Source organism: Hoplias malabaricus, chromosome Y (genome assembly GCF_029633855.1).
Source record: "Hoplias malabaricus isolate fHopMal1 chromosome Y, fHopMal1.hap1, whole genome shotgun sequence".
NCBI classification, from domain to species: domain Eukaryota; kingdom Metazoa; phylum Chordata; class Actinopteri; order Characiformes; family Erythrinidae; genus Hoplias; species Hoplias malabaricus.
In genome coordinates this window covers 83929476-83946588 of record NC_089820.1, presented here as the reverse complement: position 1 = coordinate 83946588, position 17113 = coordinate 83929476, and the positions used below count along the sequence as shown (strand labels likewise).

The 17113-nt window shown below is 43.9% G+C and overlaps 1 protein-coding gene across 11 annotated transcripts in view; it reads left to right on the top strand.

The window, feature by feature from the left end:
- The window catches only part of LOC136677641 (receptor-type tyrosine-protein phosphatase S-like), a 178030-nt gene that overhangs the window by 64240 nt on the left and 96677 nt on the right, over nt 1-17113 (top strand). For all 11 annotated transcript variants that reach the window (XR_010796386.1, XM_066655229.1, XM_066655222.1 and 8 more), the window contains one exon: nt 8729-8917. Coding sequence is in view for 10 of the 11 variants with exons in the window: in XM_066655229.1 (XP_066511326.1) it covers nt 8729-8917 (189 nt within the window). In the remaining variant the exon portion in view is untranslated. The remainder of the gene's footprint in view (nt 1-8728; nt 8918-17113) is intronic.

The window sequence follows — 17113 nt, the reverse complement described above, 5'->3', positions numbered from 1 at the left end:
TGAATGAATGAATGAACCCTTGAAGAAGCCACTTTTGTGAGAGTGAATACAAATAATAACATAAACACAAATGTAAATATATGTAAATGGAACAGCAGAGCAACAGTAAGAACTCTAAACCCGTGAAAGGGTTAAAAAGCTGTTGTTGTTAAGTAGAGGGGGACAAGGTGCGAGCGGTGGAGAGAGAGAGAGATAGAGAAAGAGAGAGAGAGAGAGATTGTGGGCGTACGGGACGATCAGAAGTGTGTGATACTCACACTTGGCTCTTAGCTCCCGGAAATCACAGCCACTCATCTCACATTTATCTAGCCATCCCTCAGAGAGGCAGAGGGAAAGAGAGAGCAGATATGTGGATCTGTGGAGTGTTAGCGTGCACTTTCTTCTTCACGAGCCGAGAAGTGACAAGACCGAAGCTTCTCGGCTGTTGCCATGGTGAAGTGCTCCTCCGTCACGGTGTTCCTCCGGGTGCCTGGCCGTTTTTAGCACCCACTCTCTCTGTGTTTGGCAAGAACGGAGGCCTTCCATCTGACTAATACTAACACACACACGGCCCAGACTTTCTGCTCAGAAGGGCTCTTCTCTCCGTCATCGTGGAGGAGCACACATCAAACACACAGACAGACAGAGTCTTAGGAGCGTAAAGCCGTACTCTGTGCTCTCGCGGTCTCTGACTTCCCTTGGTTTCTGGTCCCAGTTTTGAGTCAAGGATGTTTTTAATCATGGGGCAACAAGGGCAAAAAGCACCATCCGTTGGAGTGGATTTTCAGACCCAGGACTAGTCATCCCACATCAGCACCTAATACTGATGGCTGAATGTCATCAGATCCTCACAGAAATGTTCCAACAACTGGTCTAAAGCCTTCTCAGATCAGTGGAAGCGTTCGCTGTGGTTAAGGGGGACCGTCTGTACATTAATACCCTTCATTTCTGAAGAAATGTTGGATGAGCAGATTCCTACAAACCTTTGAACATATGCTGTAAGTAGCTGAGTGTGGTATTAGCTGCCGCTGTAGTGACATGGTGTGGAACGCCAGAAATTTTGCGTGCAACAAACTTTTTTTGACAGTGTGAAAATCCCTGAGATTTACATTCACAGCTGCAGAGCTGCAGTAAAGATGAACTGAACGTCTCATGGATAAACCATGAATGTTGACAGATATGACACTCTGGTGTGAGCGGCATCTCAGTCCATTCACAGCTCAGTGGTTTTAGAGACTGGGTGCGTTAATACACAGTACTACACCAGCTATGAGTATTTTACAGCAGCTTCAGGCAAATTTAAATTTTAGGGCCAGAATTATTGACTTCAAAACATGTAAATGTACCCTAACTGTAGGCCAATAGTAGGTAGATGTAGGCAGTTGTTAGGAGTCTAGCCCAAGGACTCTTATTGGAGTAGCATTGTTGGTTAAAGAAACACTAAGTGAGAGTTGGTATTTTTGCTCCTGAGATCCCCCTAGAGTTGAAGAGTGTTATTCACTTTTACAGCACTGTTCTGAAATCAGTGGGCTGAGGAGTGTGTGTTTCTACCCTCCTTCAAAATTTACATAGTGCAGTTTCCACAGTGCTGAGCCTAGAGTAGCAAAGACACAGGTTCAGTCACCTGGAGGAAACCCACGCAGACCCAGGGAGAACACACCACACTCCTCACAGACAGTCACCCGGAGGAAACCCACGCAGACACAGGGAGAACACACCACACTCCTCACAGACAGTCACCTGGAGGAAACCCATGCAGACACAGAGAGAACACACCACACTCCTCACAGACAGTCACCCGGAGGAAACCCACACAGACACAGAGAGAACACACCACACTCCTCACAGACAGTCACCCGGTGGAAACCCACGCAGACACAGAGAGAACACACCACACTCCTCACAGACAGTCACCCGGAGGAAACCCACGCAGACACAGGGAGAACACACCACACTCCTCACAGACAGTCACCCGGAGGAAACCCACGCAGACACAGAGAGAACACACCACACTCCTCACTGACAGTCACCTGGAGGAAACCCACACAGACACAGGGAGAACACACCCCACTCCTCACAGACAGTCACCCGGAGGAAACCCACGCAGACACAGGGAGAACACACCACACTCCTCACAGACCTCCAGGTCCCTGCAGCTGTGTGACGGAGACACTACCTGCTCAACACTGTACTGCCCTAGATATACGCTACTTAATTAAAAAAAAAACATAATAAAAGCCTGAATTGTTTTCATTTTTATTGGAGTTATACTCACTGCAGAAATTACAATACACCACCACACCCACGTCAGTCTCACTGCTGTATTGACAACCATCGTCCATCCATAACACCATCCATAACACCTGCTCCATGTCGGCCCTGTAGGGGGCGTGATTATTGAAGAACAACAGGGCGAAAGGGGGTAAACAAAAGTATGCAGAGCAACAGATAGACAACGGTCTGTTAAGGCAGATCAATTTATAGTGAAGCCTTGTGGCTGAAGCACAAACAAAGAAAAAAACTTTCGTAAAACCCTGCCTTAAAAGCCTGTGTGCGCACAAACTTGAGGCCAAGAGGGTCCTCCCTCTCCCTTTATGCCTCTCTTTCCATCTTTCTCTCTCTCTTTGAAGGCCTGAGGGCCAGCAGCACCAGGCTCTAAAAGGGCGCAGCAGAGAGGGCTTGTGATCAGTTGAGTAAGCCTGATTATTCTGCTTGGCTGCTGAAGGATAGTGGCAGCAAATGTACCAGCATGCACTGCAGTGGGCAGAAGAAGGGTGGCGTCCAGTCTCACAGCCAGCGGCGCATACTCCCGGAGAAGTGTTTTTTCTCTCTACCCCCCTCCCCTCTTTTCTCTCTCTCTCTTTCCCCTATCTTTCTATTGCTCTCTCGCCCATCTCCTCCTGTCTGTCTTTATTTGCCTCTGTGCTCCTTTTCTTTTTCTTTCTTCTGACTGACTCCTTCATCTCCCGTATGTACCGACCCCACTCTGCGCTTTTCCCTTGTACTTGACTTGTCTCTGATTCTTTCTTCATCCCACCCCTCCTTTACTCATCCCTCTGTCAATCTCTTCGTCGTCGTCCCTTGTCTGTCTTTCCTCTCCAACTCTGTGTCTCTTTCCCCACACTTTGGTCAGAGTTTGTTAGCATTTGTGTGTGTGCAACTTTCTCATGGGTGTGTGTGTGTGTGCGTGTGTGTGTGTGTGTGTGTTTGAACAGAAAATGGGATGTTTGCCTTGCTATTGTTGGCACAACACACTGGCGTCTACACAAACCTTCATTTTCCCTGTGTAAACGGAGGCAGGCTGCTCTCTTCAGAGCGAGCCCCACAGGGAAAAGCCCTCCAGCCTCTCTCTCACTCACACACACACACACACACACACGTTCTTCTCTCCAGACTCTGCTGCTATTGAACCTCACATTTAACTCTCCTCACCGATGGCCAGAAATAAAGCGCATCTGTGCAGTGCTGTACTCCTTTCTGCCGTTGGTTAAAGAATCAAACCTGCAGCGTTTGATTTGAAATGTTTGGACAGGCTGCAATTTATTTGTGACGTTGTTTATTTCTGGTTTCAGGCCTGAAACGATTACCAATTAGCAACACACCATTTCTACACCTCAAAAAATGGCTTCTTCGTGGCAGAAACTCATTAAAAAAACAGATGCTTGCATAATCATATCAGTAACTGTAGACAGCATTGCACCATCTCTTTATCTTCCTTCTCTTTCTCTCTCTCTCTCTCTCTCTCTCTCTCTATCTTTCTCTCTCTCTCTCTGTCTTTCTCTCTCTCTCTCTCTCTGTCTGTCTCTCTGTCTCTCTCTCTGTCTGTCTCTCTCTCTCTCTCTCTCTCTCTCTCTCTCTGTCTCTCTCTCTCTCTCTCTCTCTCTGTCTGTCTCTCTCTCTCTCTCTCTCTCTCTCTCTCTCTGTGTGTGTGTGTCTCTCTCTCTCTCTTTTTCTTTTAGCTGCAGGAGCAGATGCGTGTAGCAGAAATTTGACCCAAGGGACAATGCCTCTCCTCTGTATCATAGATCCACACTCTCTTTTTCAATTCTGCATAATCTCTCAGCTGAACAGTGATTCAGAAGCAGCAGGGCAGGGCTGAGTTAGTGATGTTAGTGAAGCTCAGACAGGCCCCCACACTCGTTTTGACGCCACCCTTGACGACTTAAAGGAGCAATCAGTCATTTTTACCAGCAAAAACCTGCAGAAAATTACGTATGAATGGTATTATTTTTTGCAGTTTTTCAACAGAATGGTTTAAGAATAATATTTCATATTGTTTCTTTAATTATACTGTGCACTGAGCAACCCACACAGACACAGAGAGAACACACCACACTCCTTGCAGACAGTCACCCGGAGGAAACCAATGCAGACACAGGGAGAACACACCACACTCCTCACAGAAAGTCACCCAGAGGAAACCCACACAGACACAGGGAGAACACACCACACTCCTCACAGACAGTCACCTGGAGGAAACCCATGCAGACACAGAGAGAACACACCACACTCCTCACAGAAAGTCACCCAGAGGAAACCCACGCAGACACAGAGAGAACACACCACACTCCTCACAGACAGTCACCCGGAGGAAACCCACGCAGACACAGGGAGAACACACCACACTCCTCACAGACAGTCACCCGGAGGAAACCCACGCAGACACAGAGAGAACACACCACACTCCTCACTGACAGTCACCTGGAGGAAACCCACACAGACACAGGGAGAACACACCCCACTCCTCACAGACAGTCACCTGGAGGAAACCCACACAGACACAGGGAGAACACACCCCACTCCTCACAGACAGTCACCTGGAGGAAACCCACACAGACACAGGGAGAACACACCCCACTCCTCACAGACAGTCACCTGGAGCGGGACTCAAACCGACAGCCTCCTGGACCCTGGAGCTGTGACAGAGACACCACCTGCTGCACCACTGCGCGGCACCGTCTCTAAACTCAGTTAGGTACAAAGACGAGATCTTTATCAGAACACACTGGAATTCAATTCACTTAAATCCACTTCCACAACACAGTCTAATGATCATTTGTTACTTTAGCTGTTCCTTTACTGATCCAACCCTACATCGGTGCACACACAGCTCGTATTTTTGTTGGAAAGGGACACTCTGAAGTAGCAACACATGAGCCTAATTTCACCATGTTCAAAGCCAAGTGCCAGAAGGTGAGGTCTTAAGCCTAAATCTAAGTGGTGTTTGTGATCCACAGCTAATCCTTTACCAGCAATAACAGACCTCACTAATATTTATGACTCAGTACCATCAAATGCCCTCAGCAATGTTCCAATACCTGATGTACACCTTCCCAGAAGAGCAGAGGAACAGGGTCCTGGTGATACATTGATACACGAACATGTTTCTGTGTACGTTTTCGTTTTACTATAAGGCAAAATTACAGACTGCAGTCGGTTGCAGCCCATATTTCCAACCCTCCTCTACCCCATTTATCATTGGTGAGCATCTGACCACAGGACCACTGTTGACCAGGTATTATTTAGGCTGTGGACAATTCTCAGCACAGCAGTTACACTGACATGGTAAATTAGAGTGTATGTGCCACTGGCACAGCGGTGTTTTTTTACCCATGCTGTTCGGCTGAGAGTAGTCCGCTACCTAAAAATATCCAGGGGTGAGCAACTCTGTGGTTAGAGACTGACCACTGATGAAAGGCTAGAGGATGACTAACACTACTCTGAAGTCTGAACATCTAAATATTAGATCAACATATCAGTATTTAAGTATTTAAGGAGCCCTCCCTGTACCCGCTGCCTTCCATTCATAATGCCTTCCGTTCCATTGAAAGCTTCTTCAAAGACCCACAGATTTGACTTGTCTTTTTATAATTAAGTGATGGACACATCCACCCTTTTTCAGATCAAATGAAAGAGAGAAGATTCATTCTCCTCCTGTCTCTCAAAGATGGCAAATATAGGGACTAGATCATAACCAGCGCTGCTGTGTTAGTGTGTGTTGTGCTGGTGTAGAGTGGATCAGACACAGCAGTGCTGCTGGAGTTTTTAAACCCTGTGTCCACTCTGTGAGACACTCCTCCCTCGTTGGTCCACCTTGTAGATGTAGAGTCAGAGACAGTAGCTCATCTGTCGCTGCACAGTGTGTGTCGCTCGTCCTCTAGTCCTTCATCAGTGACACAGGACGCTGTTGGCTGGATGTTTTTGGTCGGTGGACTGTTCTCAGTCCAGACACTGAGGGGTTTAAAAACTCCAGCAGCACTGCTGTGTCTGATCCACTCTACACCAGCACAACACACACTAACACACCACCACCACGTCAATGTCACTGCAGCGCTGAGAATGATCCACCACCACATCACACCTGCTCTGTGGTGGGTCCTGAGTGCTGAGGAACAGGGAGAAATGTTCAAAGCTACTTCTGTACGTAGAGCGGCTGGAGCTAGACTATTCTATATTATGCATCATTTATGTTTCTTGAGTGCCGGCCTTTGTCTCCTCTGCTTTCAAGCACACGGCCACACATTTCTGAACACTGACCTCCATCCTTGTGTTTACTCAAACTCCCATGTCTTTTCAGCCTTTTCAATTAATCTTAACAAATAATTATTAACTGCGCCGTGGTGGCCCCCCTCGCCGGCTGAGCGCTGTGTAATAGGTGTAGTCGTTGGCAAGGTGCATCCCTGCATAGTGATTATGTAGGTACATAATTACACACCATTCTCTACCATTTAAGTGCGTGTTGTTCCTTAGTTTACCTCTGATCATTTCTGCTCTCTGAGTGGCTGCCTGTTTTATTTATAACGTTTAGTAATGAGTTCCGCCCACTGGAAGCTCAGTGAGCAATAACCACGCGCTGGATGTGGGTGGTGTGTCCTTTCTCTCAATAACGCTTTAGATTGAACAGAAATAGCAAAACACTCTCCCTCATCAGTGGGCAGCTAATCTATGGAGAATAGAGAAATAAATGGAAATAAAAAGTCATCCAAAGTCACTCAAAGAGTCATTTTGTGGGGATAAGGTTTCAGAGCTCTAGCAGCTTAGATGTAGTTTCAAAGTTGTGGCGTGATAGTTATCTTCCGTCTGCAGACGTGCCGTTATTGGAACGCTGCCACGTTTTTCAGGACTCCATCTTTAAAACTGTTCTTTGCAATAAACTGTAAAATGGATTTAGGATGCGTCCTAATTATCAAACCCTGTAATGTGCAGCTTGGTTTACAAAGGTGAACCGTAGACATGGAAAAGTAGGTTTCTGTGGATTGTTTTTTTTTCTTTCTTTATATTATTTAGAGAAATATTTAGACAAACCAGCTCCATGATGCTGGAGTCCGTGGATAACTGCCTCAGGTATGTTCTTTCTATGTCTAGGATTCCTCTAGGTGCTTAAATTTCCTCCCACAGTCCAGAAACACACGCCTGTAGGTGGATTAGCTGTGTAAAACTTTCCACAGGTGTGTGTGTGTGTGTGTGTGTGTGTGTGTGTGTGTGTGAGTGGACATGCGTCCTCTCCAGGGTGGGTTCCTCACTTGTTACCAACCTGATTATGAACAGGACGCAGTTACAGAAAATTAATATACAGTTATGAGTGTCGAGTGGATTTAAAGTGACAATTTATTTCATGTAGCAGTGGCTTTGAGGCTGATTGAAGGTTCCAGTGTTTTAAAGGTAGAAGTGGATGCAGCAGTGACTCTAATGTGACAGTCAGTGTAGCACTGGATTCAAGATATCAGTGGATTTAAGGTGGATGGCTGTAAATTAAGGTATCTGGGAATTTAAAGTGGCAGTGAAAATAAAGTCAATCTGTTTGTCGTTGCGGTTGCAGTGGACTTGGGTGGGTTTAGGGCAGCAGTACATTTACATTAACTATTTATTGTAGCAGAATAAAGCTTCCAGTGACATAAGTTAGCAGCAGGTTTAAGGTAGCAGTGCATTTAAGGTATGACAGCTTTACCATTACAGCCATCAAGCAGATTATAAACATTATTAGCTATTCCAAGCCAACATATTTGTTCAAGAGCTTTTCATTTCTAGTTATATATCATCGCTTATGAAAATATATTTAAAATAGTGGTGCTATAGATGGGGAAAACCTTTTTAAATGTCAATGGAAGTGAATGTAAATGATTAGCACATAAATTGGAGCATTTCTGCTGATCTATTCATCAGGAAATGTTGGTGTGGTATAAAGGACAGATGCTGTGTTCAAATGATTTTGTAAACTACACACTGACAAAAATAGAGCTACAGGTGTTTTTTTTATTTATTTTTATTTGCAGTGATAATATTTAAAAGCGTCATGATTTTTTTTATTTTTTCAGTGAATTACTACTGCCCTTTGCTTTTAAACGGTAATCGATACGTAGTATTTTGTGTAATTTAGTGATTCATTGTTGTGTATTGTGTGTATGGTAAGATTCCACCATCAGTTACTCATTATATCACTAACCTCTGAAAGAGCTTCATTTCAAACTAAACCATTCAAATGAAATATAAGTGTCATTGCCCTATTATAAGCCGAGGCCTTCTCTGAGGCAAATTAATCAGGTTTTCTGCTACATTTATATTTAGGGCATTAGCAGTCAATTTATCTCAAGTAACGCAAAGGTGTTAGCAGTTTTGGCCAAGGACTCTAATTAAAATAACAATGTACGCTAACCTGAGCAGGGAACTGGACCCTTGTCTGATGCTACACCTATAGTTCTGTGATGAACCTATGAATTTCTCATGCTGTTCTCCCTGGGTGTTTCTGCAGAGGACAATTTGCCGTTGGGCTTCCCGAGCATAGACATGGGTCCGCAGCTGAAGGTGGTGGAGAGAACACGTACTGCTACCATGCTCTGTGCTGCCAGCGGCGTTCCTGATCCTGAGATTTCCTGGTTCAAAGACTTCCTGCCTGTGGAACCCGCCCTCAGCCAGGGCCGGATCAAACAGCTGAGATCAGGTACACTACACACAGCTCTGATGAAGCACTGGCGTCTTCGCTCATGTGACATTTCTTCTTTTTAAACTTGCTGATTTATTGGATGTAATTGAGAACACGGAATCCGACAGTCGGTCTTTTTCACGTGACGTCTCCAGCGCGCCACTATGGCAGTAGAGTCACAATGAAAACTGAAGAACAAACATTATATTTATACTTAGACAGCAGTGAGGGCACTAACTGGAGAAGTATGAGCAAAGTGAGACAAGGGACTGTTACTTGGATACGTTTCCAACTTTATTTACTTTTTATTAACATTACTCCATATGCTCAGACCGTAAAGTTGGAGTGCTGAACTTGCTCGGCCGCCTCCAACCTCGTACTTGGATATTACCAACCATTATATGTAGGGTATAAGTGTGTTTACCTGCTAAAAGTTCCCAAACTATAAATCCCCTGAATTCCACGACCTGCTGGGTGCAGGACTTGTTTACATTTCACTGGAAGGACTGTGACAGGTAAGCTGCTGTAATCGAGAGCCATTCTCTCGTTATAGATTTCCCTCGTTAAAGATGGGGTGTCCAAACTCATCCGCGAAGGGTCGGTTTGGCTGCAGGTTTTCTTTGCAGCAAGATAGGAATTGTTTGGAGTGAAAACCTGCACTCGCACTGTCCCTCGGTGGATAAGATTGGACACCTCTGCATTAAAGCAAAACTTTACGAATGCATTACAAACGTAGTCTGCGGTGAAGTCATTATAGAGTAGAGTATCACAGCTTGACATAGGGCCACAGTTCAAGGTAAATATATTTTTAAAAACAAGATTGTGCCGTCTTTATGCAACAACTCGACGTTTGGAAGAGTACGAAAGTAAACGACAATATTCCAGATTGTTTATGGTATTATTTCGTACGTTAGCTCTTTAGAATGAAGCATTAACAACGGATTTTAAATATTTCCCTAGTGTTTAAGTCTTTCATTTTTTCACTGTGGGACTCAGAACTGCAGTCTCACACACAACACGGTCGTATATTTCACTATTAAACGGAAATGAGTGGAAAGTAAATGTTCCAGTACAGCCTTGGCCACGATTGGCTTCCAAAATGGCGGCGACAAAAACGTTCAAAGACCGATTCCCCTCCTAGCAGCACTCCTCACATGTTTCCTCGATCTTTTAAGTGAAAATAATCACACATCTGTAGAGAACTGCGTAATTTGTGGCGCAATTAAGGTGAATTTAACATTAAAAATATTCAAAACATAGTGATGTATGTTGCCCCAAGGTTATTTGCGTTTATTTAAGTTCCTTGTAAAAGACTAAAAAGATGTATTCACTGCAATATTCTAGAAAAACATCTAATTTGATAAGAGCTATTCAGACTTGCACCCAGCTGTATTCGTGTTGTGTAAAAGCATGGTGTAATTGAGATCCTTGATTTCATACGTGTTTTTCTAAGCAGAGTTAAACCCATTTCACTTAATACCCTCCGACGTTTATGTATGGCTTCAGTGAGGTATAATCATATTGATGTTCTGTGGAATACAGCAGACGCCGTTAAATGGGTGCAGTTTTCCGAGCACAGATTGGTCTGCAGATCAGATGAGATCACATGCTTGTTGACCCTGAAAACTTGAACTGAAAGGGTCTTTTGGAACGATTTGTGAAAACGACTGCTTTTTTTCCCCTCACTGTGGTTACACTGAGAACACGATTCGATTTTTGCCTTTGATTAGCGAGTGAAGGCTGAACAGCAGGGTGTGATTACAGAATTTATTCATTTAACAATGTTCTAACTCTCATCTTTGTTTCTGTGTTTATCCACGTTCATCACTGCTATCAGAGCCTGTGAATCTCGTCCTCATTAAAAATCTCTCTTATTTACTCCATTGATTTGTCTGATCCCCGTGGAGACGGCTCGTATTCCTCTGTACTTGCTCTTAGTGATTTATTAGACGCAATTTATTCCCAATTCGCTTCATTTTTCATCATTTCATAACCGTCCACGTTCCCTACCGGCGGAGGTCTTTTTTTAAAAAGTATTATTTTTTATGGTTTTGGCGAATGGCAATCAAAAGCGAGAAGCTCAAGTCTTCTAGCAGCTGCTTTTGATTTCTGCAGATACTCAAAGGTTATCATTGTTTCTTTCCCCCCTCTCTTTCTCTTTCTTTTTTTTATTCCTCTGAAACTCTCAGGAGTCTTTGGTAAGTATCTCTCTGACCCCAGACCCATCGAAGTATGACGTGTGCTTTGTAACCCAATTTTGTCCTTAACTAAAATCAGCTGCTAAATGCAGCACTGTGCAAAAGTCTATGGACAGTTCAAGACAAATTTAAAAAAGCTCGTATTTAACATTAGAATTAAAGACTCTCAGGAAACAAGTATTCGTTGTTATTATTAGCACTAATAAGGTTTTAAACTGACTCTGAAACGTCTCTTATTATATAAATGACACGTATATAATGTATGTAACTGTTAGCTTAGCTGCACCCATTCACGCTGTAGTTTTAATGCGTGTTTAAGAGTGAGTGACTTCTAAACTGTTTTTTAAATGATGCCCCAAACAAGGCGTTTTAACCATAAATCTCTTAAAGGAACAGTAGCCTAAAAAAAGGGTTTGAAAAAAGGGTTTACAGAAGTCAGTCTGTTGCATGGTAACTAAAGACTGGGCCACCTGGAGGACAGGTTTGGAACATACCATCACCCTCACTTTCGAATAAATAAATCTGTATTAATATTTATTTGGATTTAGGGCAGTTTTAGCGACAGTCAGAGCGTGATCTGATAAACAGCCTGTTTCTAAACAGCAACACAGGTGACCTCTGATGTTTGCACAGTGCTGTATGTCTCTCAAACCTTTCAGCTCCCACTAATCAGCGTGAGATGTTTCCTCACACCTGTTCCCTGATGAGAAATGAAGGAGACCCCACTTGACCCACTTTACACTTCGACACGGAACACATCGCTGGTGTGTTTCTGCCCAGTGATGAAAAGTGACACTGCAAATAGAATAATGCTTGTTTATTTTAAGGGGGCTTGAGAAGTGTTGCATAATCACGCACGAACATGAACACGACAGACACACACACACACACACACACACACACACACACACACACACGAACACAACAGACACACACGAACACAACAGACACACACACACACATACACACACACAGACACACACACACACACAGACACACACACACAGACACACACACAGACACACACACACACACACACAGACACAGACACACACAGACACACACACAGACACACACACACACAGACACACACACACACACATACACACACACACACACACAGACACACACACACACAGACACACACACAGACACACACAGACACAGACACACACAGACACACACACACACAGAGACACACACAGACACACACACACACACAGACACACACACACACAGACACACACACACAGAGACACACACACACACAGAGACACACACACACACACACAGACACACACACACAGACAAAAAACTATTTTCCTTCTAGGAGTACCCTGAACGTTCACTGGATTAGGAACACCTCCACTGTGTCTACATTCATTGTTCACTTTAGCTCCACTGACCACACAGGAGCACTTCCTGCTTTTCTCGCCGTTTAGACGCTGTGCTGCTTAGCTCTGTTATCTTTTATTTCTTTCCTTTTATATTTTTGAAACCTCCTGTGATCTGAGCTTTAAATATACACAGCACTGCAAAGCCAAAACTGGACCATTTCTGCTTTTGATCATTTTTAAAGTGGTGCGATTGCTCTAGGAACCAGGACTGTTCCAGGACACTTTCACCAGGCTACAGTAGAAGGAACTTGTGAAATGCCTCATCATTTTGTTCAGCACATGTGCTGTCAGACAGCCTCACGAACTCACCCACACCAGTGGCCCCTGAATTAGTAACAACTGAGAGGTGTAATGAGTTTGCATTCTTTTTTAACACTAACATCCAGAATATCAGACGAGTGATTAGTGCATCTGTATCCAACAATGAGTCTGTACCCTCTCCATCACCTCATAAACACTCCGTCAGAGTGCAGTCTCCACACACTACCACTACTAGTGTTTCACACTACAGCACCAGACATACTCCACGTTGTAAACACCTCACTCGTGTCGGGGGTCTTTCCGAGCTCACTAAAGACTGCAGTTGTAAAGCTTCTTCTAAAAAAGAAAAATTTAGAATCATCTCAGAAAAGTAACTACAGGCCAATTTATAATTCACCGTTCATTGGCAAAATCATTGAGAAAGTAGTTTTCAGGCAAATCACTAGTTTCTTGTCCATTAACAGTAGCCTAGACAAATTCCAGTCCGGGTTCCGGATAGACTCGCAAACTGGGTTGGACTCTCAGGAACAGTCCTGAAGTGGTTTGTTTCTTACCTGGAAGGCCAGAACTACTTTGTAGAAACAGGAAACAATATTTCAGCGAATATGCCAGTGACCTGTGGTGTCCCCCAGGGCTCTATTCTTGGTCCACTTTTATTTAATTTATATATGCTTCCTCTTGGCCAGATTCTACAGGACTATGGGCTGTTCCTATCAAACTGTGCAGATGATACTCAGATTTACACGGCCCTGTCCCCAAACGACTCTGGTCCTGACTCATTAAGCAAGTGAACACATCACTAACTGGATGGGACACAATTTTCTGCCGCTGAATAAAGATAAAACACAGATTATTCTCTTTGGGAACAGCACTCAGAGACAAAGATTGGCTGCGTATCTGGACTCGAGAACCCTCAAATCTAAAGAACTGGCTCACAATCTTGGTGTATTGATGGACTCAGATCTCAGTTACAGTCTCATATTAAAACAGTTACTAGATCAGTATTTTTCCATCTTAAGAACATCAGTAAGATCAGAGATTTTCAGACTAAACCAGAGCTGGAGAAACTTATCCATGCCTTTATTTCTAGCATTGATTACTGTAATGGTCTCTGAGCTGGACTTCCACAAAAGACCATTAAACAGCTTCAGTTGATTCAAAACGCAGCCGCCAGAGTCTCACTCAGAGCAAAGAAGAGATCTCATCACCCACCCCCCATCCTCAAATCCTCAAATTCCCCCTGTTCCTCAGCGCTCAGGACCCCCACAGAGCAGGTGTGATGTGGTGGTGGATCATTCTCAGCGCTGCAGTGACACTGACGTGGTGGTGGTGTGTTAGTGTGTGTTGTGCTGGTGTAGAGTGGATCAGACACAGCAGTGCTGCTGGAGTTTTTAAACCCCTCAGTGTCTGGACTGAGAACAGTCCACCGAACAAAAACATCCAGCCGACAGCGTCCTGTGTCACTGATGAAGGACTAGAGGACGAGCGACACACACTCTGCAGCGACAGATGAGCTACTGTCTCTGACTCTACATCTACAAGGTTGAAGAGCAGGGGGAAATAGTCTTCAGCACCACGTTATACCAGAGGCATAAGAGGCATTTGGCAAGACTCCTAATGTTGTGTAAATATACAGGTTTAGGTTTAGCAGTGATGTTATGCTCATGTTTACAACAGAAATAAGTTGTTAATGTGTGTCAAGGAAGAAAAAAGATTAACAGCTGATTGCAAACTTTTGAACCCCGTCAGGAGCTTTGTTTTTCTTTCTGCTCCGAACGAACATTTCTCTTTGTTTCGTACCTAATCACCAACATGGCTGTCAGCTTGTTTATGTCAGAAACAGAAGCATGCAGATCAGAGGTCTCTGCCACACGCTGTTTTCCTGCGAACTGGGAGGTATAATTGTAAGCTGTGCATAGTGAAGAAGCGTTCATGATCTTCATGATGACTCACAGTCTGAGAGAGGGAGAGAGACACAGAGAGACAGAGAGAGAGAGAGAGAGAGAGAGAGAGAGAGAGCCGTATAAAGAGTCGGGGGGGAAAGTGGAAAATGCGGAGTGAGCTGGAGAGGGGCAAAGTGTGATATAGGTTTAGACGCAGAGACACAGAGACAACCGCAGAAATCAGAAAGAGGAAAAGAGAAGAGAAAAAGGAAAGAGAATCAAACTTGTGTGTGCAAGTTTCAACATGTTCTGTCTCATTCTCATTTCGTGGTGTTGTACTTGTCTGTCTGCTACTCAGGGTCTCTCTCTCTCTCTCTGTCTCTCTCTCTCCATCTCTCTCTCCTTCTCTCTTTCTCTCCTCTCTCTCCTCTCCCTCTCTCTCTCTCTGTCTCTCTCTCTCTCTCTCTCTCTCTCTCTCTCTCTCTCTGTCTCTCTCTCTCTCTCTCTCTCTCTCTCTCTCTCTGTCTCTCTCTCTCTCTCTCTCTCTCTCTCCCTCTCTCTCTCTCTGTCTCTCTCTCTCTCTCTCTCTCTCTCTCTCTCTCTCTGTCTCTCTCTCTCTCTCTCTCTCTCTCTCTGTCTCTCTCTCTCTCTCTCTCTCTCTCTCTCTCTCTCTCTCTGTCTCTCTCTCTCTCTCTCTCTCTCTCTCTCTCTTATTCTGTGAGTCAAAAACGTAACCGATAATTAACTGAGAGTAATTTTTAAATAAAGACCAAACGGTAACACTTTACAGTTAGAGTACATTCATTAATGGAACTTAAGGCAGTATTAAGTACTAAGACTCGGTTAATAAAATTACTAAATGATTACGTAAAGTCACAATAAAACATTAAGTAACGATAAAAACGAGAGAGAATCCTGTCTTTACTTAAAGATTGAGTGTGATATTATCAAACCATTCATTAAGACTTTTATTTATTTATTATTTAACTCCAGACTTATACAGCGCCCTTCTAGAAACCCAAGGACGCTTTTACAATCAACACTCAACATTCAATCCACACACACACACACACACACACACACACAGGCGAGAAGCGGCAGCCGAACGCACAGAGCATACTCTCGACCAGGAACGACCGTCCACCTGGAGGACTGCATCGGGGACACAGGTTTCACCCAGGACACAGCGCCAATCCATATCTGGGCACACACACATTCACTCAGTCACTTACACACTCATTCACTCAGTCACTCACACACTCATTCACTAACACACTCATTCACTCAGTCACTTACACACTCAGTCACTCACACACTCATTCACTAACACACTCATTCACTTACACACTCATTCACTCAGTCACTCACACACTCATTCACTAACACACTCATTCACTCAGTCACTTACACACTCATTCACTCAGTCACTTACACACTCATTCACTAACACACTCATTCACTAACACACTCATTCACTCAGTCACTTACACACTCATTCACTAACACACTCATTCACTCAGTCACTTACACACTCATTCACTCAGTTACTGACACATTCATTCACTAACACACTCATTCACTCAGTCACTCACACACTCATTCACTCAGTCACTTACACACTCATTCACTCAGTCACTAACACACTCATTCACTCAGTCACTCACACACTCATTCACTCTGTCACTTACACACTCATTCACTCAGTCACTTACACACTCATTCACTCAGTCACTTACACACTCATTCACTCAGTCACTAACACACTCATTCACTCAGTCACTCACACACTCATTCACTCAGTCTCTTACACACTCATTCACTCAGTCACTTACACACTCATTCACTCAGTCATTGACACACTCATTCACTCAGTCACTTACACACTCATTCACTCACAGCAGGATGGGTGTTAGAGAAGCCAATGCTCCTAACCTCCATGTTTTTGGGACTTATTACTGTCTTAGATGTCGTGAAATATGTACGCTCCTTAAAATGATGATTCCACAGGGGTTCTTTATTAAAGCAAATGGTTCTCTATAGAACCCTGAACACCTGAAGAACTCTTTGCATGATTAAAGGGTTCTTTGCATTGTGAGGGGGATCCTCAGATTGAAGGAGAACATACTATGATTCTATATAGATTTATAACACATTCTCCATCAATGTGAAGAACCCCTTCACAAAGCCTTTAATCATTCAAAATTTATTCATATGTTCAGGGTTCTATATAGAACCATTTTCTTTACTAAAGAACCTTGGTAGAACCTTTGTTTTTAAGTGTGTACCCTTATTGTAAAGTGTTACCCAAATCACAAAGTAAAAAATTCATCAAACATATTGCTTCGTTACTTAAACGCATTGGGGACAACACACCTTCAGGAATGCACTGTGGGCAGGGCGCCGGTCTCTCACAGAGCACCAAACCCTCACCAGTTTCATCAAAACTACATACCGTCGCTGTCCAAAGGAAAACAC